This window comes from Ptychodera flava, chromosome 11, assembly GCF_041260155.1.
Source record: "Ptychodera flava strain L36383 chromosome 11, AS_Pfla_20210202, whole genome shotgun sequence".
Classification (NCBI taxonomy): domain Eukaryota; kingdom Metazoa; phylum Hemichordata; class Enteropneusta; family Ptychoderidae; genus Ptychodera; species Ptychodera flava.
This window is the reverse complement of record NC_091938.1, coordinates 26,653,790-26,671,702: the sequence shown is the minus strand read 5'-3', so window position 1 is coordinate 26,671,702 and position 17,913 is coordinate 26,653,790. Positions and strand designations below refer to the sequence as shown.

General features: G+C 37.9%; 1 protein-coding gene across 2 annotated transcripts in view; it reads right to left on the bottom strand.

Moving 5' to 3' along the window:
* The window catches only part of LOC139143977 (cadherin EGF LAG seven-pass G-type receptor 2-like), a 47,256-nt gene that overhangs the window by 17,092 nt on the left and 12,251 nt on the right, over nt 1–17,913 (bottom strand). Inside the window, exons 2-11 of one of the 2 annotated variants that reach the window (XM_070714604.1) lie at nt 17,042–17,158; nt 12,756–13,136; nt 12,171–12,332; nt 10,127–10,309; nt 6,333–6,443; nt 5,230–5,324; nt 3,865–4,053; nt 3,147–3,215; nt 1,847–1,967; nt 886–1,035 (exon numbers count right to left, since the gene is read on the bottom strand). In XM_070714604.1, coding sequence (XP_070570705.1) covers nt 886–1,035; nt 1,847–1,967; nt 3,147–3,215; nt 3,865–4,053; nt 5,230–5,324; nt 6,333–6,443; nt 10,127–10,309; nt 12,171–12,332; nt 12,756–13,136; nt 17,042–17,158 — 1,578 coding nt within the window. The remainder of the gene's footprint in view (nt 1–885; nt 1,036–1,846; nt 1,968–3,146; nt 3,216–3,864; nt 4,054–5,229; nt 5,325–6,332; nt 6,444–10,126; nt 10,310–12,170; nt 12,333–12,755; nt 13,137–17,041; nt 17,159–17,913) is intronic. The other variant, XM_070714605.1, reaches the window with a different exon arrangement.

Genomic DNA, 17,913 nt, shown 5'->3' with positions numbered 1-17,913 from the left:
TTTCTTAAAGTGTCGCATCCTCAACAAACGTGAGTCGTGCATAATTGTACAAATTAAGTATCATTGGAGGCATAATCAAATACACGTTCCGTATTCTAATGAACAGATGTATGATGATACAATGCCAAGATGATTGCAGCTTTGGTCTGGGTAATCACGCATCTCGTATCGATATTTGTTGAGAAAGTTTTATGGGATTACAGAGCTACGATGACATTCCAATGGTATTTAGTCCCGTGGGTGTCTCGCTACGCTCTGCCATATTTGATGGACATACCCTTGCCAAATAATCGAGAGTCTTCAGTTCGATTTCCGGAAAAAGACATGCCTACACTTCGAATTTAAATTCTGAAATATTCTAGATTTCTTATTTTTTAAAGATCCATTAGCTGTAACTTTGGTCATTTTTTTATTTTGTGTGTTTCTGTGTATCATCTGCAGTTTCTGGTGTGAATCCCTGAACCATGAAGAAATTCTTAATATATAGCTCATAAATATACCTTATTTGCGTATAATTTGCATTGTTATTGTTTAAATTTTGTATTCAGGTCCGGACTAGAATACATTTATCAACAATAACAATGATCATTACACATATATAGGCTGTGTTGGCAAGCAAGACACCGGGCATTGGTCATGATGATCGGATTATAGTAAAATTCTGTAGTTGATACATTGAAACAGAGTAGTGAAAAATTAGTCAAAAGTTACAGCTAATGTCCCTTTAAGGTAATACTCAAAGGATTGGTGGTGATGTTATTTTCAAACAACCCAAACTCGAAACACAGAAAGGCCTAATTGTGAATCTTTTCACTTTAAAATTCTTAGTGGTTCTTTGTGAACGACTGAAACGATATCGAGTGCACAGAATGCCGGGATACTTACTCGTCAAACCGGTAACGGCGGATGGCGGTAATAGAGCTTCGCTGAGACTTCCATCCGGGACGCTCCTCGTCACCCGAGTCCTTTCTTTGTGTCGAACAACAACGCTTTCCATTTCCTTGCTGCAGTTAGTTAACACGCATGCTTGGTATTCTGCAAGAGAGACGTCGAATGAGGAACTTGAATGAGAACTTATGACATATTCCATCGTTTTGAATTTTTTTTTTCGATGGGTCAAATTTGAAAGTCAAAAAGGGAGCCATAACATCAGCTCAAGTGATAGCTAAGTCACTCAAGGAGCAGGCACAGATAACCCACTTAAGGCTAGGGTAAAACTGTAGCGCTATTTGGTTACCTTTATTGTAACACGATTGAAACTAATTTGGGATAATTGGACTGTGAAGTAATGTAGATTTAATCTGAAAAAAAGAATTACAAGGCAAATATCAGCTTTGCGGCCTCCTAAATTTTGAAACATGCGTCATTCTCAAAACTTGTAAGTATGATTATTTTGGTATGAACAAAATTTTGACTGAAAGATAATATGCGCCTCGAAGTGAAAAACTTTCATTCTTGCTTAAACTGTTCTAAACGTAACTTTTAAGAATTCTCTTACTAAATCAAGAATAAAAATCAGGGGACACGTTGTAAAGTTTGGTACTAGGGAAACAAATTACGTAACATTTACTGATATTTTGACATTCAAAATGCAAGGCATTCTTCTTTTAACTCTGTGGGGACACATTCAAGTTTCGATTTCGAAAAAAAAGACATGTATTTATTTTCTTGTCTCAGAGCTTTAAGATGAGCCCCGTCAAGCAGTAGCCCGGAAAAGTACTGAAAAAAGTTTTAGAGTCTAAATATCTGTTCCCGTGACGCGTTCTACCTTGTAGAAACGTTGCACTGAGCAACAGGCAAAACTACATTCAGATGCAAAATATCATTTGCCGGTTTGTGTACTTACCTATATTTGACAGGGATGAGTAAACCCAGGCGTAATTTTCTCGGACAAACTTGCTCACGTCTGAATCAAAACGCTTCAGGAACTGAAACACCGATGCTGCTCCGTTAGGGACCCCTTTATTCTGTTGAAACAATAGTCGATGGTATCAAGTCAGTGGCGATATTCCATCGTGCACTTATGTTCAAATATATTCAGGGAAGAAGCTGGGCAGGATATATATAGCTGTCCGGTCAGTAAACATTTCTAACGTTCAGGTGCCGCCAACGAAGCTGTTCGTGCGGAAAGGTGTTCGTGTTCAGTTTTTCAGCGGGCAGGCAAATTTAAAATCTAATCAGCGGCGGGGAGAAAAAGTCAATACTTAAAGTGGGAGGGGAAGAAATTTCAGTTTTTACCATGGGCGTGGAGAAAATTTCTGGCATTTGGTACCGGAAAATAAGTACTTGTAGAGGAAGGGGAATTCAGTGGTGGCTAGAACTTCTGGGGGAATCAAACGCCTAACTTAGAGGGAATCAATTTACAAAGGTTGAAATAATAAGTTTTTTGCTCGCACAGTTTTGTGTTGATGGTTGTTACATAAATGTGGGAATATGTACCCCATGTTGTGGGCAATGGGGAATTTCAGTGATGAGGAGAGGGCAGTGGGGAGTTTGAACTGTTGTAGGGAGTAAGGCGCGAACAGACCATAGATACTGGAAGGCAGTGATCATCATAATCCAGTCGGGGGACATATTTTCCGAATATGCAAGAGGGATGGTAGTTACGAACAGCTCTACTTTCCCATCCAAATTTTTAGGTCAAGGTCAACAATATGTAAAATCAGTATATCACCCTTCGAATTATGTTATGTGATTGTTTTGTAAAATTGACGAAATTTACCAGTTGGCGGCACCTGAACGTTGCCACGTCGGTGTTTCCGACTCTGCACGTTTCGGGTGGCTTTAGCGAAACAGCAGCCTAGAATTACCTATATTCAAAGTGTTTAACCATGCCCTCAGGGGTCGAAGGCAATTAAGTGGGAACAGTGCATCATCTATAGTATCTAAGCTACATAGATTACAAGTTAAGTGTACGATCCAAAGTCAAAGCAATTATTTTTGTCGATGTGCTCATATTGTGGAAAACGTCACAGAGTAGTGATTTCTGGTGCCTTATTTTTCTGTTGATGTTGTGTTTCAGCAACGTCATCAACCGTACTTAGGAACAACGGATGCTTCCAGTACACTGGTAGTTCTGCTTTCTAGAGGCCTGTTAAATGGAAAATGCTTTCGTTTAGGAAGCAATTCATCTAATAAATGCTTACCGCATGGATCAGTTTCCAGTGATCTTCATTACTGACATTGAGAAGTCTGTTGACAACTTCTAGAAATTTCTGTTAAAAGAAAACCTTAAAATGCTGAGAACAATGAAAATTTCTCTGTGCTTGTCTGTTTGTAGTCCGTCATTTGGTCGTACGATCAGGCTGCATCTCTCTCTCTCTCTCTCTCTCTCTCTCTCTCTCTCTCTCTCTCTCTCTCTCCCCGCCCCGTTAGTGACCGTCTCAGATTGTAGCATAAGCAAAATAGCGAAATTTATTCGTTTATAGGGGAGGGGGTTTAAATCCATTCAATAAGTGAACTTTACTTTCGCACTTTATTACAAGTTCTCTTTACATTGTGTGTAAAAATAAACAAAAACTGCACAGTCGTACGAGCAAATTTTGCTGTAACTTGTTCCAGCTCGTTCGTGTCATACTGACGGCGGTACTGGAACTCAAATTTGATCGATTAATTGACGATGTAATGTGATCAGGGAAACATATTCTTCAGTAGCTATAGCAAAATGCTATATTGTACTCTAAGGCAGGCATCAACATTTCGCACTTTTGAACTTCGTTTAGGGGGAGGGGGTTTTGATGTAAACGAAGGAATTTCGTTTCATATACTTATGCGACAATCTGAGACGGTCCCTTATAACCCGCGGCCTTTGTACACACCTAAAAGTTGGGTGAAACTGTCAGTGAAGACATACAAATGGCTTACCGTGGAAAATTCGGTCTTTACTTTTACGTCATCGGTGGAGTTGAACTTGAAGGGTTCCTTGTCAAGAACTTGGTTTATAATTTCTACAGCCTTGAGTAGGTCACCTCCCAAGACGATGTCGTCATTCAGAAGACCTGAGGTATCATCAACGATTCTGGAAGCTTCGTCGGCAGATTCCATTTCTTCAAGCTTGGGAGATCAGACTGTTTGTTTATTTCATGTGCTCGTTCTATATCCATAGCATGTGGCTCTACGTCGTCACTTCATACTAGGAAAGCGTGCGCAGGTGTGGAAAGCGCACACTCGTTCTTGTTGGTATTCGTTTGGATTCGAAAGCATTTTAATGATTCAGCGAGTGACCCTTACTACATAAAAGTTAACTCTTTACCAGGGGATAATGCAGTTATTATTCGAGCTTTGTGAAAGACTCTCTGATATTGCATTGCCCCACATCAACAATCTTCTAAGACTGTGCAGTTTAACTCAGTGGTGTGAAGAAATAAACTAATCATTACGATTATTCCTTCGCATGTTAAGGTAGCTAGATACCTTATAGATACTTTCAGATTTTTATTTTTTCTCACTTATTGAAGTCCAAAACCCCTATAAAGTATAGATTTTCTGAAAGTTCTGATAAAGGGAAATCCGACTGTGCACAGCGCACAGTCGTTATTTCCATAACAGACAAGCGTTTTGGTGAACCTTCCAAAAATCGGTTTTTCCTCCCTTTAGCGAACACGCTGCACGATTTCCGGTTGAAATTTGTGCACTGACAAGCCTTAGCAATACCCTTCAAATCCGTGTCTTGGATTTATTTATATGACTTTGGGTTTTTGGTTTTTTATGCACTATTGAAGGTGTTAGACTAAGTTGCTTTTCAGGAACTTGTAATTGTCGCGGAATATAATTTGATTGGAGACTCGGAGAAAAAATCGCAGACACGGATTTGAAGGGTATTGCTAAGGCTTGTCAATGCATATCACAGATAGAATAAAGCTAATATCGTGTTCTGTGTTATTTACTTTTTGGTCAATACTGTTTTTTGTTTTTTCTGTTTATTTGGGGGAGTTAGAGTTTTTTACCATAATTCCATACAAACCTTCGTAAAATTTGAACCCCCAAAATCATTGATAGTAAACTTTGACCCCTCATAAAACGGTTATGTAAGGGTCAATCCCCCTTATATCAATCGACCCCATACTTGTAAAAACAAATGCTCCCTAAGTTGAGAGAATGGTCAAAGCTATTATAAGGCAACTCGCCAAAGTCCCGCAAAAAGAGTGATGCCCTTGACTCGAGTTGTCTACATCTACAAACAATTGAGTAGCATAAGAAGATACTCAGAGGGAAAAATATCGAGCTTACCTTTCGAGTGATGTTTTCGGCCAGTTCGTTGGTGCAGAATGTTGTATCAGGACTCTCCCATATTCCGGTACTAGCACAGGTACGCCTCGCACTGCCTGGAGGGCAATTGATTTTTAAACATCATTTCAAATCTTTTTTTTTTGCAAAGTAAACATACATACATACATACAAACATACATACATACATACATACATACATACATACATACATACATACATACATACATACATACATACATACATACATACATACATACATACATACATACATACATACATAGATACATACATACATACATACATACATACATACATACATACATACATACATACATACATACAAACATACATACATACATACATACATACATACATACATACATACATCATCATACATACATACATACATACATACATACATACATACATACACATACATACATACATACATACATACATACATACATACATACATACATACATACATACATACATACATACATACATACATACATACATACATACATACATACATAGATACATACATACATACATACATAGATACATACATAGATACATACATACATACATACATACATACATACATACATACATACATACATACATACATACATACATACATAAATACATTCATACATACATACATACATACATACATACATACATACATACATACATACATACATACATACATACATACATACATACATACATACATACATACATACATACATACATACATACATACATACATACATACATACATACATACATACATACATACATACATACATACATACATACATACATACATACATACATACATACATACATACATACATACATACATCAAACAGCAAATATATACATCTATTAATTGTCTTGGAAGGCTTGCGAAATTATATTCTTCAAAAATAAAAATGCAAGTAAATTATTACTCATACCTACGTCCAAGACATTTAATTTCCCTTGAATAAAAAAGAGCGCCCACTATTGATTGATAGCTTAAGAACACCATCGACAATAAACCAAACAAGAGGGACAATAAACGTTTACTTAAAGGGGAAAAGAGTGTTACTTACCAGTTCGGCCCGGTGGGCATTTAAGCCATTCAGTTTTGCAGCCAGTGTTCGTTTTCGGCCACGATATGCCATCCACTGTCTCAGCCACACAGGTCTTCTCTCTATCGTTGACTATAATACAAAACATTTAATATAAATTTATATATATATATATATATATATATATATATATATATATATATATATATATATATATATATATATATATATATATATATATAATTCGTACGGTGAGACATTTCAAATATATCCTTGTTTGGCTTTGCATCATTCATATGATTGATCCTCATTACCAATAACTGATTCCTAAGTTGGTGACTTATGTGCGAGGCTCTGTAGAATCCCGCGGGATCCTTAGGCTGAAAGGTTAGGTGATGAGTTTAGCCATTTACTCAGTATCCATGCACAACAGAATGAAAATCCCCATCTAAGAGTCAGGACCACCCACATTGTACCGTTTGATCCATTAGCTCAGTTGGTAGAGCATCCGTAATGTATAGGGGGGGGGGGGGGTCGAGTCCAGCATGGGTCACTTTTCATCCACTACTATATATATATATATATATATATATATATATATATATATATATATATATATAATGTGTGTGCGTTTGTGTATATGCACATAAACACACAAATGCAAACATACAGACAAATGTAGGTAGATAGACAGACAGACAAACAAACACACACACTCACAAATAAAATTTGAACAAGTATAGTGAGGTACAGCTGTGCTATGTCACTCGACTAGTTTCCCTGCATCACTGTTATAATCATGGCCTCTGATGATAACAGTGACACTGAAATTGAAATAGCTTAGCATCGGCATCATAAACACGGTTAACGACACCGTAGTTGAGAGAAAACAAGTTCATTAATTTCCAAAATGTCGTATCTTTTCTCAATAATCCGTTAAACACGACCGTTACAGTACGTGGATAATTGTTACAGGCATAAATCATTTAGAATTACTGGGCAGTGAGGCAAAGTATTGAAAAGGTCAATGTGCTAATGACTCACCGCTTGAGGGCGGACTTCATATTACTGAGGCGATTCTGACCCGAGTCGCGACCTGGGTAGCTAATGTGGACGTCATATGACACTATGAACATGCGCAGAACTGTAACCCGGGAGATTCGAAACGAACAACACACCCGATTGACCCTCGTAAACAAACATGGCAACAGATCTAGAGTTGTAAAAAATTTAATTTTGCGTAATTATTTTGAAGATTTTGACGAAGATTTAGACCCTTGTATATATTTTGATATTGGATATAAACTGCCATGTTCTTAATTGATTATTTTATCAGCAAGTCAATTCTGCATATTATTTTCTATTCATCAGAGTAACATTTTGAAAACTCCGATGTGATAGAGGGACTGTGTTGTACCATAGAGAAAGATAGATAGAGTGGCAACGGGTATTGTTTAAGGCGTGAAGCGGTTACGTAACCCATCCATGTTCGCCTCGCCTCAGGTTGCTCTCGCCTCTCTTTTCCGAAGAGTGCCGACCATGAATCCTTCGGTAGTTTTCGGATTTTTGCCAATTGTTAAGCGAAAGTATGTTCGGCAAAGTTTGTGTTGCTGTTGTCGTGTGGTGCTGAGCAGAATTGACGTGCTGGCGAAAACGGGAGTGTTTTGAGCTTCAGGAAAACGAGTTTTACCGTTTTAAAAATTCCTCTCATATTTTTATGAATATATAATGAGTGTGTTTGAACCAAATTTGAAAGTCTTTATCGATACTGTCTGGTTTTACTCAATGGTTTACGGTCAGTCATACCGTCTTTTACACGTGCGTCAAGGAAGGACATGTTTATGAAACTGCTGCCGTGTTATGTTTTGATTGGCGTTGAAGCAGTGTTTCTGGCCTGAGAGCTCACAAAGTAACTATGGTTGCTACGCGACTGGCAGTACGATGCCATCTCGTCGTATTTTTCGCATAATCTCGTGTAATCATCAACCACAAACAAAGCCTCCAAAAAGTTTAACACCTTTGGAGCTCATTTTAATATGAAAAGCCAATAGTCTACCGAGACGACCATGGAACAAAAGGCATGCAAGTGTTGCTACTCTGTCTATGTTACTCTGTGTTGTACTAACGTCCTGCACATTTGTTATATCAACAGCTACACACGTAAACGATATGCATTTATAGCATAGAAAGGTACCTTTCACTAAAAAATTACGGGAAATTGCGAACAGCTGAATGCAATAACTACAGCTAATAATGTTATTACTTTTATTTGATGAAACTAACGTAAACGCGTGAAATATATTTATTTACTTCATCTGTTCGGTGGCCATTTTGCCGAGTTGCCACTCTACCAACCAAGCTTGCGACGCGGATGAAGCCCGAGTTAAGTTGAAAGGTCAAATGACGGAATTTGCGTCATCAGAGTAGCTCTGCTGATTCGTTCGACTGCAAATCGGGTAACTCGGGTCGCTACTAGGGTTACAATCGAATTCAGCCTGAGTGTTCATAAAAGCAGGAGTAAACCACGCCCGACAGTAAAACTACCTCAAGTGAGGTTTTTTATCACTGAATTTGTGACTTTACATGAGCGAATGAATATTTCCACCTGAAACTATGGGAAACTTTCTCATTATTGAACTCCAGACGAACACTTAACGGCAGTCGTCTGAATATAATCCATTCACACAAGTGAAAGTCTCGGGTAACAGTAACCTGTAATTTGTTTATCACATCCTCGATCACTTTAGCTACAACGTGATAAATCGCAACCTTTTGACAAGTCGTGGGAGTGATGTATTAAGCCTTCCGTGGAACATCATCACTCAAGTGTACAGTGAATGCACTTAAATTTATCAAGCCCAACGGGGGGGACTTAGTCGTCTGTTTCTTGGCTTGACCTGAATGGTGACTAAAACTGAGCCTGGAGAGAATTAACAGATAGGGTGTGCTTTTGTGAACTTGATGAATGAAAAATACCGACGCTCCCCTTCATGGTACTTTGAACACAATATGCTGACCCAACATGTTTCTTTCTTAATTTGGCCTGGTCAGTGTCAATGTTACATGAATGCATATGGATGTTGTAGTCGATGATGATGATGATGATGATGATGATGATGATGATGATTAACTCCCCCTCATGGTACTTTGAACATAAAATGCTGACCTAACATTTCTTTTTAGATTTGGCCTGATCAGTGTCAATGTTACATGAATGCATATGAATGATGATGATGATGGTGGGGGATCGTGATTATGATGACAACGTCGATGATAAAGGTGTTTATAAAAGGGATGGGCGGAAGAAAGAGAAGAAGGAGAAGAAAGTGGAGGAGGAAGAGAAGAAAGAGAAGGGAAACTTTGATGATGAATAAGATGTATATACCAGTGATGACGTCCGTAGCAGTAGTGATGCTACTGAAAATGATGGCGATGGTGATGTTTATGAGTTTTTCGTTGTTTTTGTGGCTAGCTTTTTGTTTTGTTTCTTTTTTCTGTTTTGGGGTTTTTGGGGGTGTTCACTAATTGCTGTAAAATTGATAAAGACTGGTTCAGATTGTCACTATCTAGGGTTTAGGGTTAGTCAATTACTGCCGTAACAGTGATCGAGACTGGCTAAGCTCAAATTATGTCTTTTGTGTTTATTGATTTTCATGTAGGATTTTAACTAAAAAGATGTGCTCAGTGATATGCAAGGTTAAGGCTTCACAAGAGTCATTGCCATGGAAAAAAATATTTAGATGAATGCAAAAAAGGTTCAATTGACGAGAATATACATGTATGTCCAGTTATTCTACCGTTCCTTATCTCCTTACCTATCATGCACCTAGCGTCTACAGGTTCCTCCTTTATGTCAGGTCTACACGGGATACTGTTGTCACTGCGGATGTAGCCAGGTCTGCACACACAAGTGAAGTTTCCCTCTGGTTCGTTCATGCAAATTTCGTGCTTGTTCTCGAAGTCACAGCTGTGAGTCTTGCGTTCACATTCGTTAATGTCTAGAGGGGAAAAAGCGTGGCACGGAGAAAAGCGTCAAACTACAGTTTATTCCACTTACAGGAATTATCGCAGTTCGCCGTCGCGACGGCTTAGACCTTTAAAATTTTACTTGAAATGATCACTGAAAGATGACTCCTCTTGGACAGATATCCGGACCCAAAATTTTCACATACATTTTGGTCTACCGTTTGCGGTGGCTTATTTTAAAACTCATCGAGGGAAATAAATTCTCACCATCTTAGCTTTTCGAAAGTCGAAAATCTTACTTCCGTCATAGCGCTAAAACTGGGATGGTGGACATTTTGAATTTCAAATGTCGGTAAATTGTGAGGTAATTTGTGTCTCGAGCACCAAATTTTTCACGGTAAGCCCTGATTTTTATTCTTAATTGGGTACGAGAATGGTTGAAAGTTGCCTTGAGGAAAGTTCGGGCGAAAGTTGAAGTCTTTCACTTTGGAGGCACACACTACCTTAACAGTGATTACACCTTCTCCGAGACTGGCAATCGTGATAAAAAAGTCCCTTCAAAGCACTACCGTGTTTTCATAGGGCTGCAAATCTCTGCAAAGATGCAGCAATGTCAATTAAATTTTAAGTAATTTCAGGTAGATTCTACAACGTTCGAACAATTTAAACAGCGAGCTGCAATAATAACTGTTCTGATAAAGTGTAAGATATTTACATTTGGTTCAACTTACCATAAATGCACTCTTAGAGGAGACAGCAATCATTACAAATAATATTCCTATTGTTTTCTTATTATGACCATAATTTGCTTGGTTTCAATGTTTTGAATACATCACATTATGATGTAAAATGTGTCAGTATCGGTTTCAGCATACTCTACTCTATTTACTGACGAATTTTACACATTTACCCAGAGAGAATTGCTAGTGCCGGGGGAGAACAAAACGGTTAGAACTTGGTGCATTTAAACTACTCCTTGAAATTGTCTGTTTTTTAAAAGACACGATAATTATATTTCATTTGTTTATTTGCTTTATTGAGGAATTATCAGTCTGCTTTCCTCGCCTGATGGACGCCTATTAAGGTAGTATACGCCTCGAAAGTGAAAGACTTAAACTTTTGCTCAAACTTTCCTGAATGATACTTTCTTCCATTCTCTTACCGACTCAACAATAGAAATCGGGGGTTACAGTGCAAAGTTTGGAACTAGCGAAACAAATTACCCGACATTTTGCGATATTTGAAATTCAAAATGGCCGCCATTCCAGTGTTAGCTCTATGGGCGAAAAATTAAATTTTGGATTTTGTAAAACTAAGACGGTGAAAGGTTTTATTTCTCCAAGAGGTTTAAAATGAGCTCCCACAAGTGGTATATCAGAAAAGAATTGTAGAAATTTGAGAGTCTGACTACCTATCCCTGAGGCGCGTTCTACCATAAGGAAAGTGCGACTAGTACAATGTCATTTCACGGTATAGATTGGATGGAAATAATCATTAATTATAAGTACAAACACACTTCAATATTTCCGGTAAAATGGGTAGGTAGTTTGAGGGATATTTTATTTTTATTTCTATCGTTGGCTGAGACCAAAAATCGTTACAATTTAAAGGATTTACTCGAAGGATATGAAAATGTGCAAAAGATAATTAGGGCGGTGGGTTTTTCTACGGTATGTCGGGTTAAAATAAACACTCATTGTTTTGTAATTAGCCTAATTTTACGAACATTTTTGTCGTATTCTAACAGTATAATACAGAATTATGTATTCTATGTTTTAGAATTTTATACAATGAAATGTTGCAGTATGCAAATATCTGCATGAGACTCATATTTGGGCCATTCTAAACTGCCGACTTACGCCCTCTCAAGCAAAAAAATCAATTTAGACTTGCCTACACAAGTGCTGTTCCCAACGAATGTTCCGTTTTCGCATTCGACCACCAGCGGACCACCGTCCGGAGCCTCCCAACCATCGTCGCAGGTGATATTCCATTTACTGTTTTGTGGAACTTTGGCGCTTTCATAGTCATCCAGATCGGAGAGCAAACAAGGAACTGAAAAGATGAGAGACAAGTTGGCAGTCAGCGATACATTTATTGTAACAGAATGCATGTTGGTCTAACATTAAACGTATATAGGAACTCACATAGCCAAAAGGTAAATTTTTTTTGATCGAGCAAAATCCATTTGTTCATTTACTGAATGCCATTCGTAGTAAAAAATATGAAAGCGGAAGAAAGAGTTTGTTTGTATAGACACTGTATGATTTTAAAAGTAAACCATACGTCTCTGGTTAATGTTTTGCTTTCTTTATTGTCGCAGTTTTGTTTTGGTTTTGTTAGTTTTGTTTTGTTTTTTGGGTTTTTTTTTTCGTTTCGGTATCCGCTATCATTACGAAGAGATTCGATGCAGAGATCATATTCTACTGCTATAACACTTGAACACTTTCAGAAATGTTTTATTGTGTGTAAACTTACGAGACGGACAATCTAATCTGCCATTCAGATCAATGCAGTCAACGTCAAAGCCGGGGTGAACTTTAACACAAATCTTTCGGTAATATTCACAGTTCAACTCGTCTGCAATTACATCGTCGCATTTAAGTGTAATTGGAGAGATGCCTTCAGACGAATCTTCTGGATCTGGTGTACAAAGATATAGATCAGACCTTGTGACTGGGCACGTATCACTGAAGTCAGCAAGATACAGGCTTACATTGGTACGCTTTTTCACGTCCCAAACCGCTTTGGTGTTCTTTAACTCTACGGAGATGGACAAGGTTGTCGCTGATATCGTATTAATGGAGTAGCGTGGAGGATTGGTGACATTCAAAGTGCCTGGTATGATTCCAATGGGTTCTGAAATCAATGAGAGATTCATCCTTTTCACTTTAACAAGATCTTCACAGTTTACATATAACACGATTGCAAATAATTTTGGAGAATCGGATCTTTTAATCGTTCAAATTTACCAAAAAATGTTAGGTGCCCTATGGTTGAAATTTGCAAAATCACAAATTACCCATGAAAACAAGTAAATTGAAAATAAAGGGAAAAATCTGCCGATTCAACCAACATTGCTACAATATCCTATTCAACGATCGAAAATTAGTTACAATCGCGTTATATTATGAAAGGCGGTCTTATCTATGGGTGATGTGTTTCTAATAAATTAGCGTGACAATTGAAAGATGTGCATTTATCGTGGATGTGTAATTATCGCCAATCCCAGCCGATGTGGTTTGATGGATTGGTCTTTATACATATCCGTTCACTATCCTTTGTCAAAGCTCCCTCGACATTGGCTTCCGTTTTTTCATGATTTTAGCAATTTCCAAACGCATTCAAGGGACGTTCCCATTCCATTAAAAAGTGTGCGGAGCCAACTTCTACGATATGAGGACATTTGTGATATTTTGTCGCGAAAATACGATTCTATTTTCTCCGAGTAGTCCGTGTTCTCAGAATCAGCCCTTTACCGATGTCGACCTGTTCATCTGATGTTCGATAAGTACGGAAGTGAATTGGGGCTAGCTGTAGTTTGTACACAATGGAGGGGATATCTCAGAATGTATTTCTACAAAAGTGTTGCGGTATTGTTTCGAGCCTGATAGCCGTCATCAGACAAACCATTGCATGATACTTTCAAACATCACGTGATAAGTTTGCAATATAACGTACAACACATGAACGGAATTATTTCGTGGAATTTTAAACTTAAATATTATCCCCTTTTTCATGTTCTGAACTAATACTCAGCTCAATAATACGCCGATATTATTTTGCGTCACAGAAAGTAGAGTAGTCTGACAATATGGCAGAATTCAACTTTGGCTACTCTTCTTTAAGTATTGCCATCATTTGGACAATTTGCTCAAAGGGAAGCTTCCGTACTCGCTGACCAGGGTGTGAAAATTAAGTTATGAACACACGACTGGAACTGTTCTCAAACTGCCATTCAAAACCCGAATTCGAAACTGTCGGAGGCTTAATTGATTGTTTTCTAGGCCTTGTGAAGTGTAATGCAAATGAGAAGACAACGCCGCCGCATGGACTGTCCCATAATGAGTGGCCGGGGTTGTGAGGGCTGTCATCAGGACACACTTGCCTGCGTTGGATTGAGGTTGCTGATAAAAAGCCACTTCGAAACGGAATCAGTTGATTATGACTGTTCATTTAGAAGACGGCCAAACGTTCCGTGGTTTGAAGTAGTGCAAACACCTTTGAGATACTGATCAAGACAGAGCACGTATACGTCATGTGAATGAAGATTAGAAAGTTCTAACGTCTACAAATGACTAGGAAATTTGCGACCGATCCGTACTGATCAAGTGGCGTCATTGTCCGGATTATATGTTCTCGCTATCCACCCTGCCGATTTCGTTTGTCGGCTTCTGAAACAGTCATCGAGAGTTCCTCTTCATTCGCAACGTGGACTTTTCTTGAAAATTATCCCCCCCCCCAACTTTTCCCTCCCTCCAACCGTCTACCTCCATGCTCAAACATAGCATTCCATCAACAACATTTTTGCAACCCTTCACACCCCTCAGCCACCCCCCAAAACAATGGTACCCTCCGTGGGCTTTCACGATGACACGACACTTGAAAGGCTGCATTTTTTACACTATTTCTCATATTAATTTATTTTAAAAACGATTTCTCAATTTGATAATTAGTAATGATTGATTGCCACCAAACGCTCGACTGACTGCTTTTTAAATCCAAAGCGTCAGTATGCGGGAACAGCCATAACAGGGCTCGACATTAACTTTTTACCCTGGTAGTCCACTTGGGCTATCATTTTCTGAAGTTAATAGCCCAGTGACTGGTAACCCATGCATTTTGTAGTTTAGGGATATTTTTCCCTTAACCAGGCAAGAAAAGACCTATTTTTCAAGATTCTGCCAATGTGAATTTTCTATCAATTTGATGCAAATACTTGCACACTTTTAATACCCAAAGGAAACCAGTAATACGGAATGAATTGGACAGCAGTGACATTCAAAAGTTTGGTGACCTATTGACAACCCGTTTCATACTAAGAGTTGTATGCAAATTTTGACAGTCGCCATGACAACGACTTCTCTCAGCAGGTGAGACATACACTGTAGCACAGAAGGGCTAAAATAGAGCATGGGCTTTCTGTGCAGGGGAGGAGACAATAAGTTCCGTGTAACTGTGATTGATACATTATGATCTAAATGTAGTGAAAATGCATTTTAATTGGCCATCATTTCCTGTGCCTGTCAACTAAGTACATCAGTTTAGAAATCGAAACTTTGTAGCAAAATTCCACTGTCGACTTTGCAATTTGCACAACAAAGTCATAGTCTGGCCTTTCTGTGTCCAGCTAGCTATCTAGGTTTGACTGCATTCAGCTCGTCCCAAAGTGACAGACATCCCATGCCAAGCTCTAGTTCTGACTGAATTTCCTGTCGCGGGATTTGGTAGTCCATGTGGTCTACCATTTCTTGGATTTTGGTAGCCCTAGGGAAAAGTTGGTAGTCTTTGGACGCGGGACTACCGCTAATTTCGAGCCCTGCATAGGGTCACTTTCAGATTAATTAAACATGCAGTCCGGTAAAATGTCTGATACAGAAAATATTCCCTCAATAATACGATGTGAGGGAAATCTGCAAAATTGTAGACATTATTCATCATGTTAAAATTGATAAGTATATATAACTACACTCGGACTAATGTTTCAATATTATACCTTTACCATCGATGACACTGTATTATTAGGAAAATATAAATATACTTTAGTGTACATTTACCATCGAGAACAACATATTTTGCGTGAGTTAATAGGGAACACCAATTCCCTTACATTTATAGATTCCAAATTTCCCCCGTCGCCACGTGCAGTGCATTCTGAGGCTGCCTTTGCGCGTTCAATGTTGAACGGTTTCAAGGGATCCATTTCATTGGATGATCCATTTAATTGGATGATTGCCAGTGAGAATGTGTCTGGTGCATGCCGTGTAAAAAGAAGTTCAGATGCTTTCTGGAAGCGAGTTAAAGATAGCGTTCCATACTTGCGCTATAAATGAAAATAAAACTTTTTGACCTTGCACAACATGAAGCGGACACTACCAGCACTAGTAGAAAATAATTATTGCGAGAAAATATCGAGAAATTGACACTTTCTCGCTTTTGCGAGATTCATTTTTTCTCGGCCTAAATGGGCGAGAATTATTTTCTCGCTGTGAATATGCGAGAAACAAAATTCTCGCAATCAAGCAGCAAGAATTTGTTTTTGCTGGATTTTTTCTTGCAGATGCACAGCGAGAGAAACAAACTCTCGGTTTTTGATTGCAATAATTTTGCAAGAATTTTGTTTCTCGCAGATTCAAGACGAGAAAATAAATTATCGCCAATTTAGGGCTAGAAAAAATAAAATCTTACTGCATTCTCGCAAAAAAGCGAGGAAATGTCATTTTTCGCTATTTTCTCGCAATATCTTATACTAGTGTAATATACTTGGCCCTTTTTCACCTCCATGACGAATGTAAGATGTTTGATAAAGAGTTTATGACGAAAAAATGCAAAAGATGCACTCGCATCGCCCTCCATTTTAGTCCTATTTTCAGTTTGGTCAGGTATACACTCAGTAATTTAATGAAAATAATAAATATTAATAAAAATTGCAAAAAAAAACTTCCTAATTTTCGCACAAGCGGACATCACATAGCCTATTTGTTGGAATTGTTATCTTTCAACTGTACTCTTCATAAAAAAAATTGTTGATAAATTCTACTGACCACGATAATCTACACAATTGCTGTGACATTCTTCGTGTGATACACAGGTGTCATTATCAGAACAACATGGATATTGACTTATAGGATCACATCCTTCATTTTCACAACTTTCAGAATCTGAAATAAAACAAAAACAAAAAAGGATTCGTTAGAGACACCATTTATTTATTTATTTATTTATTTATTTATTTATTTATTTATTTATTTATTTATTTATTTATTCTTTATCTATCTAATATTTTTCTGTTTTTCTATTGACATTTGTTGTTTTTATTTATTTATAATATACTTATTTTTTTGTTTGTTTCTGTGTTTGTTATTTCGTTTTCTCAAAGTTTTGTGGTCTACTTCCCATGCCTGAGGGAATGGCTGTAAAAACTAAAACTTGTACAATGTTATTTGACGGTATACAACAAACACATCAAAATTCAACCGTCGTTATACCAGGTACAATTACACTATGCGGGTCATCAACAGAGGCTTGCATGCTGCCGACGGTTAAGACGACAAGATAAAATTGTTACACTCAATTAGACGGAAAATAAAAATAATACAAAAAATATGATGATGCAGACTCATCTGTGCAGACATACTATATTCTTGTCGCTAAATACTTTGTACTGCACGGGAGAATTATTTCTCTATCCAGAGCTTTCGACAACTATCCAGCCGTCTTTATCAATGGTGTTGATTAGCACCACTGCGCATGCGTGATCTTAAAATATTATCCCAGATTCGGGGAAGTTAATACCGTCCGCCATCCCGATTCAGCGTTGGTTTATGTGTTCTTATGTATATCGCTTCCTTAATACCTCTCTTGAACCAATCTGGCTCCCGATCCAAGATTTTCACATTTTCTATACCATGAAATT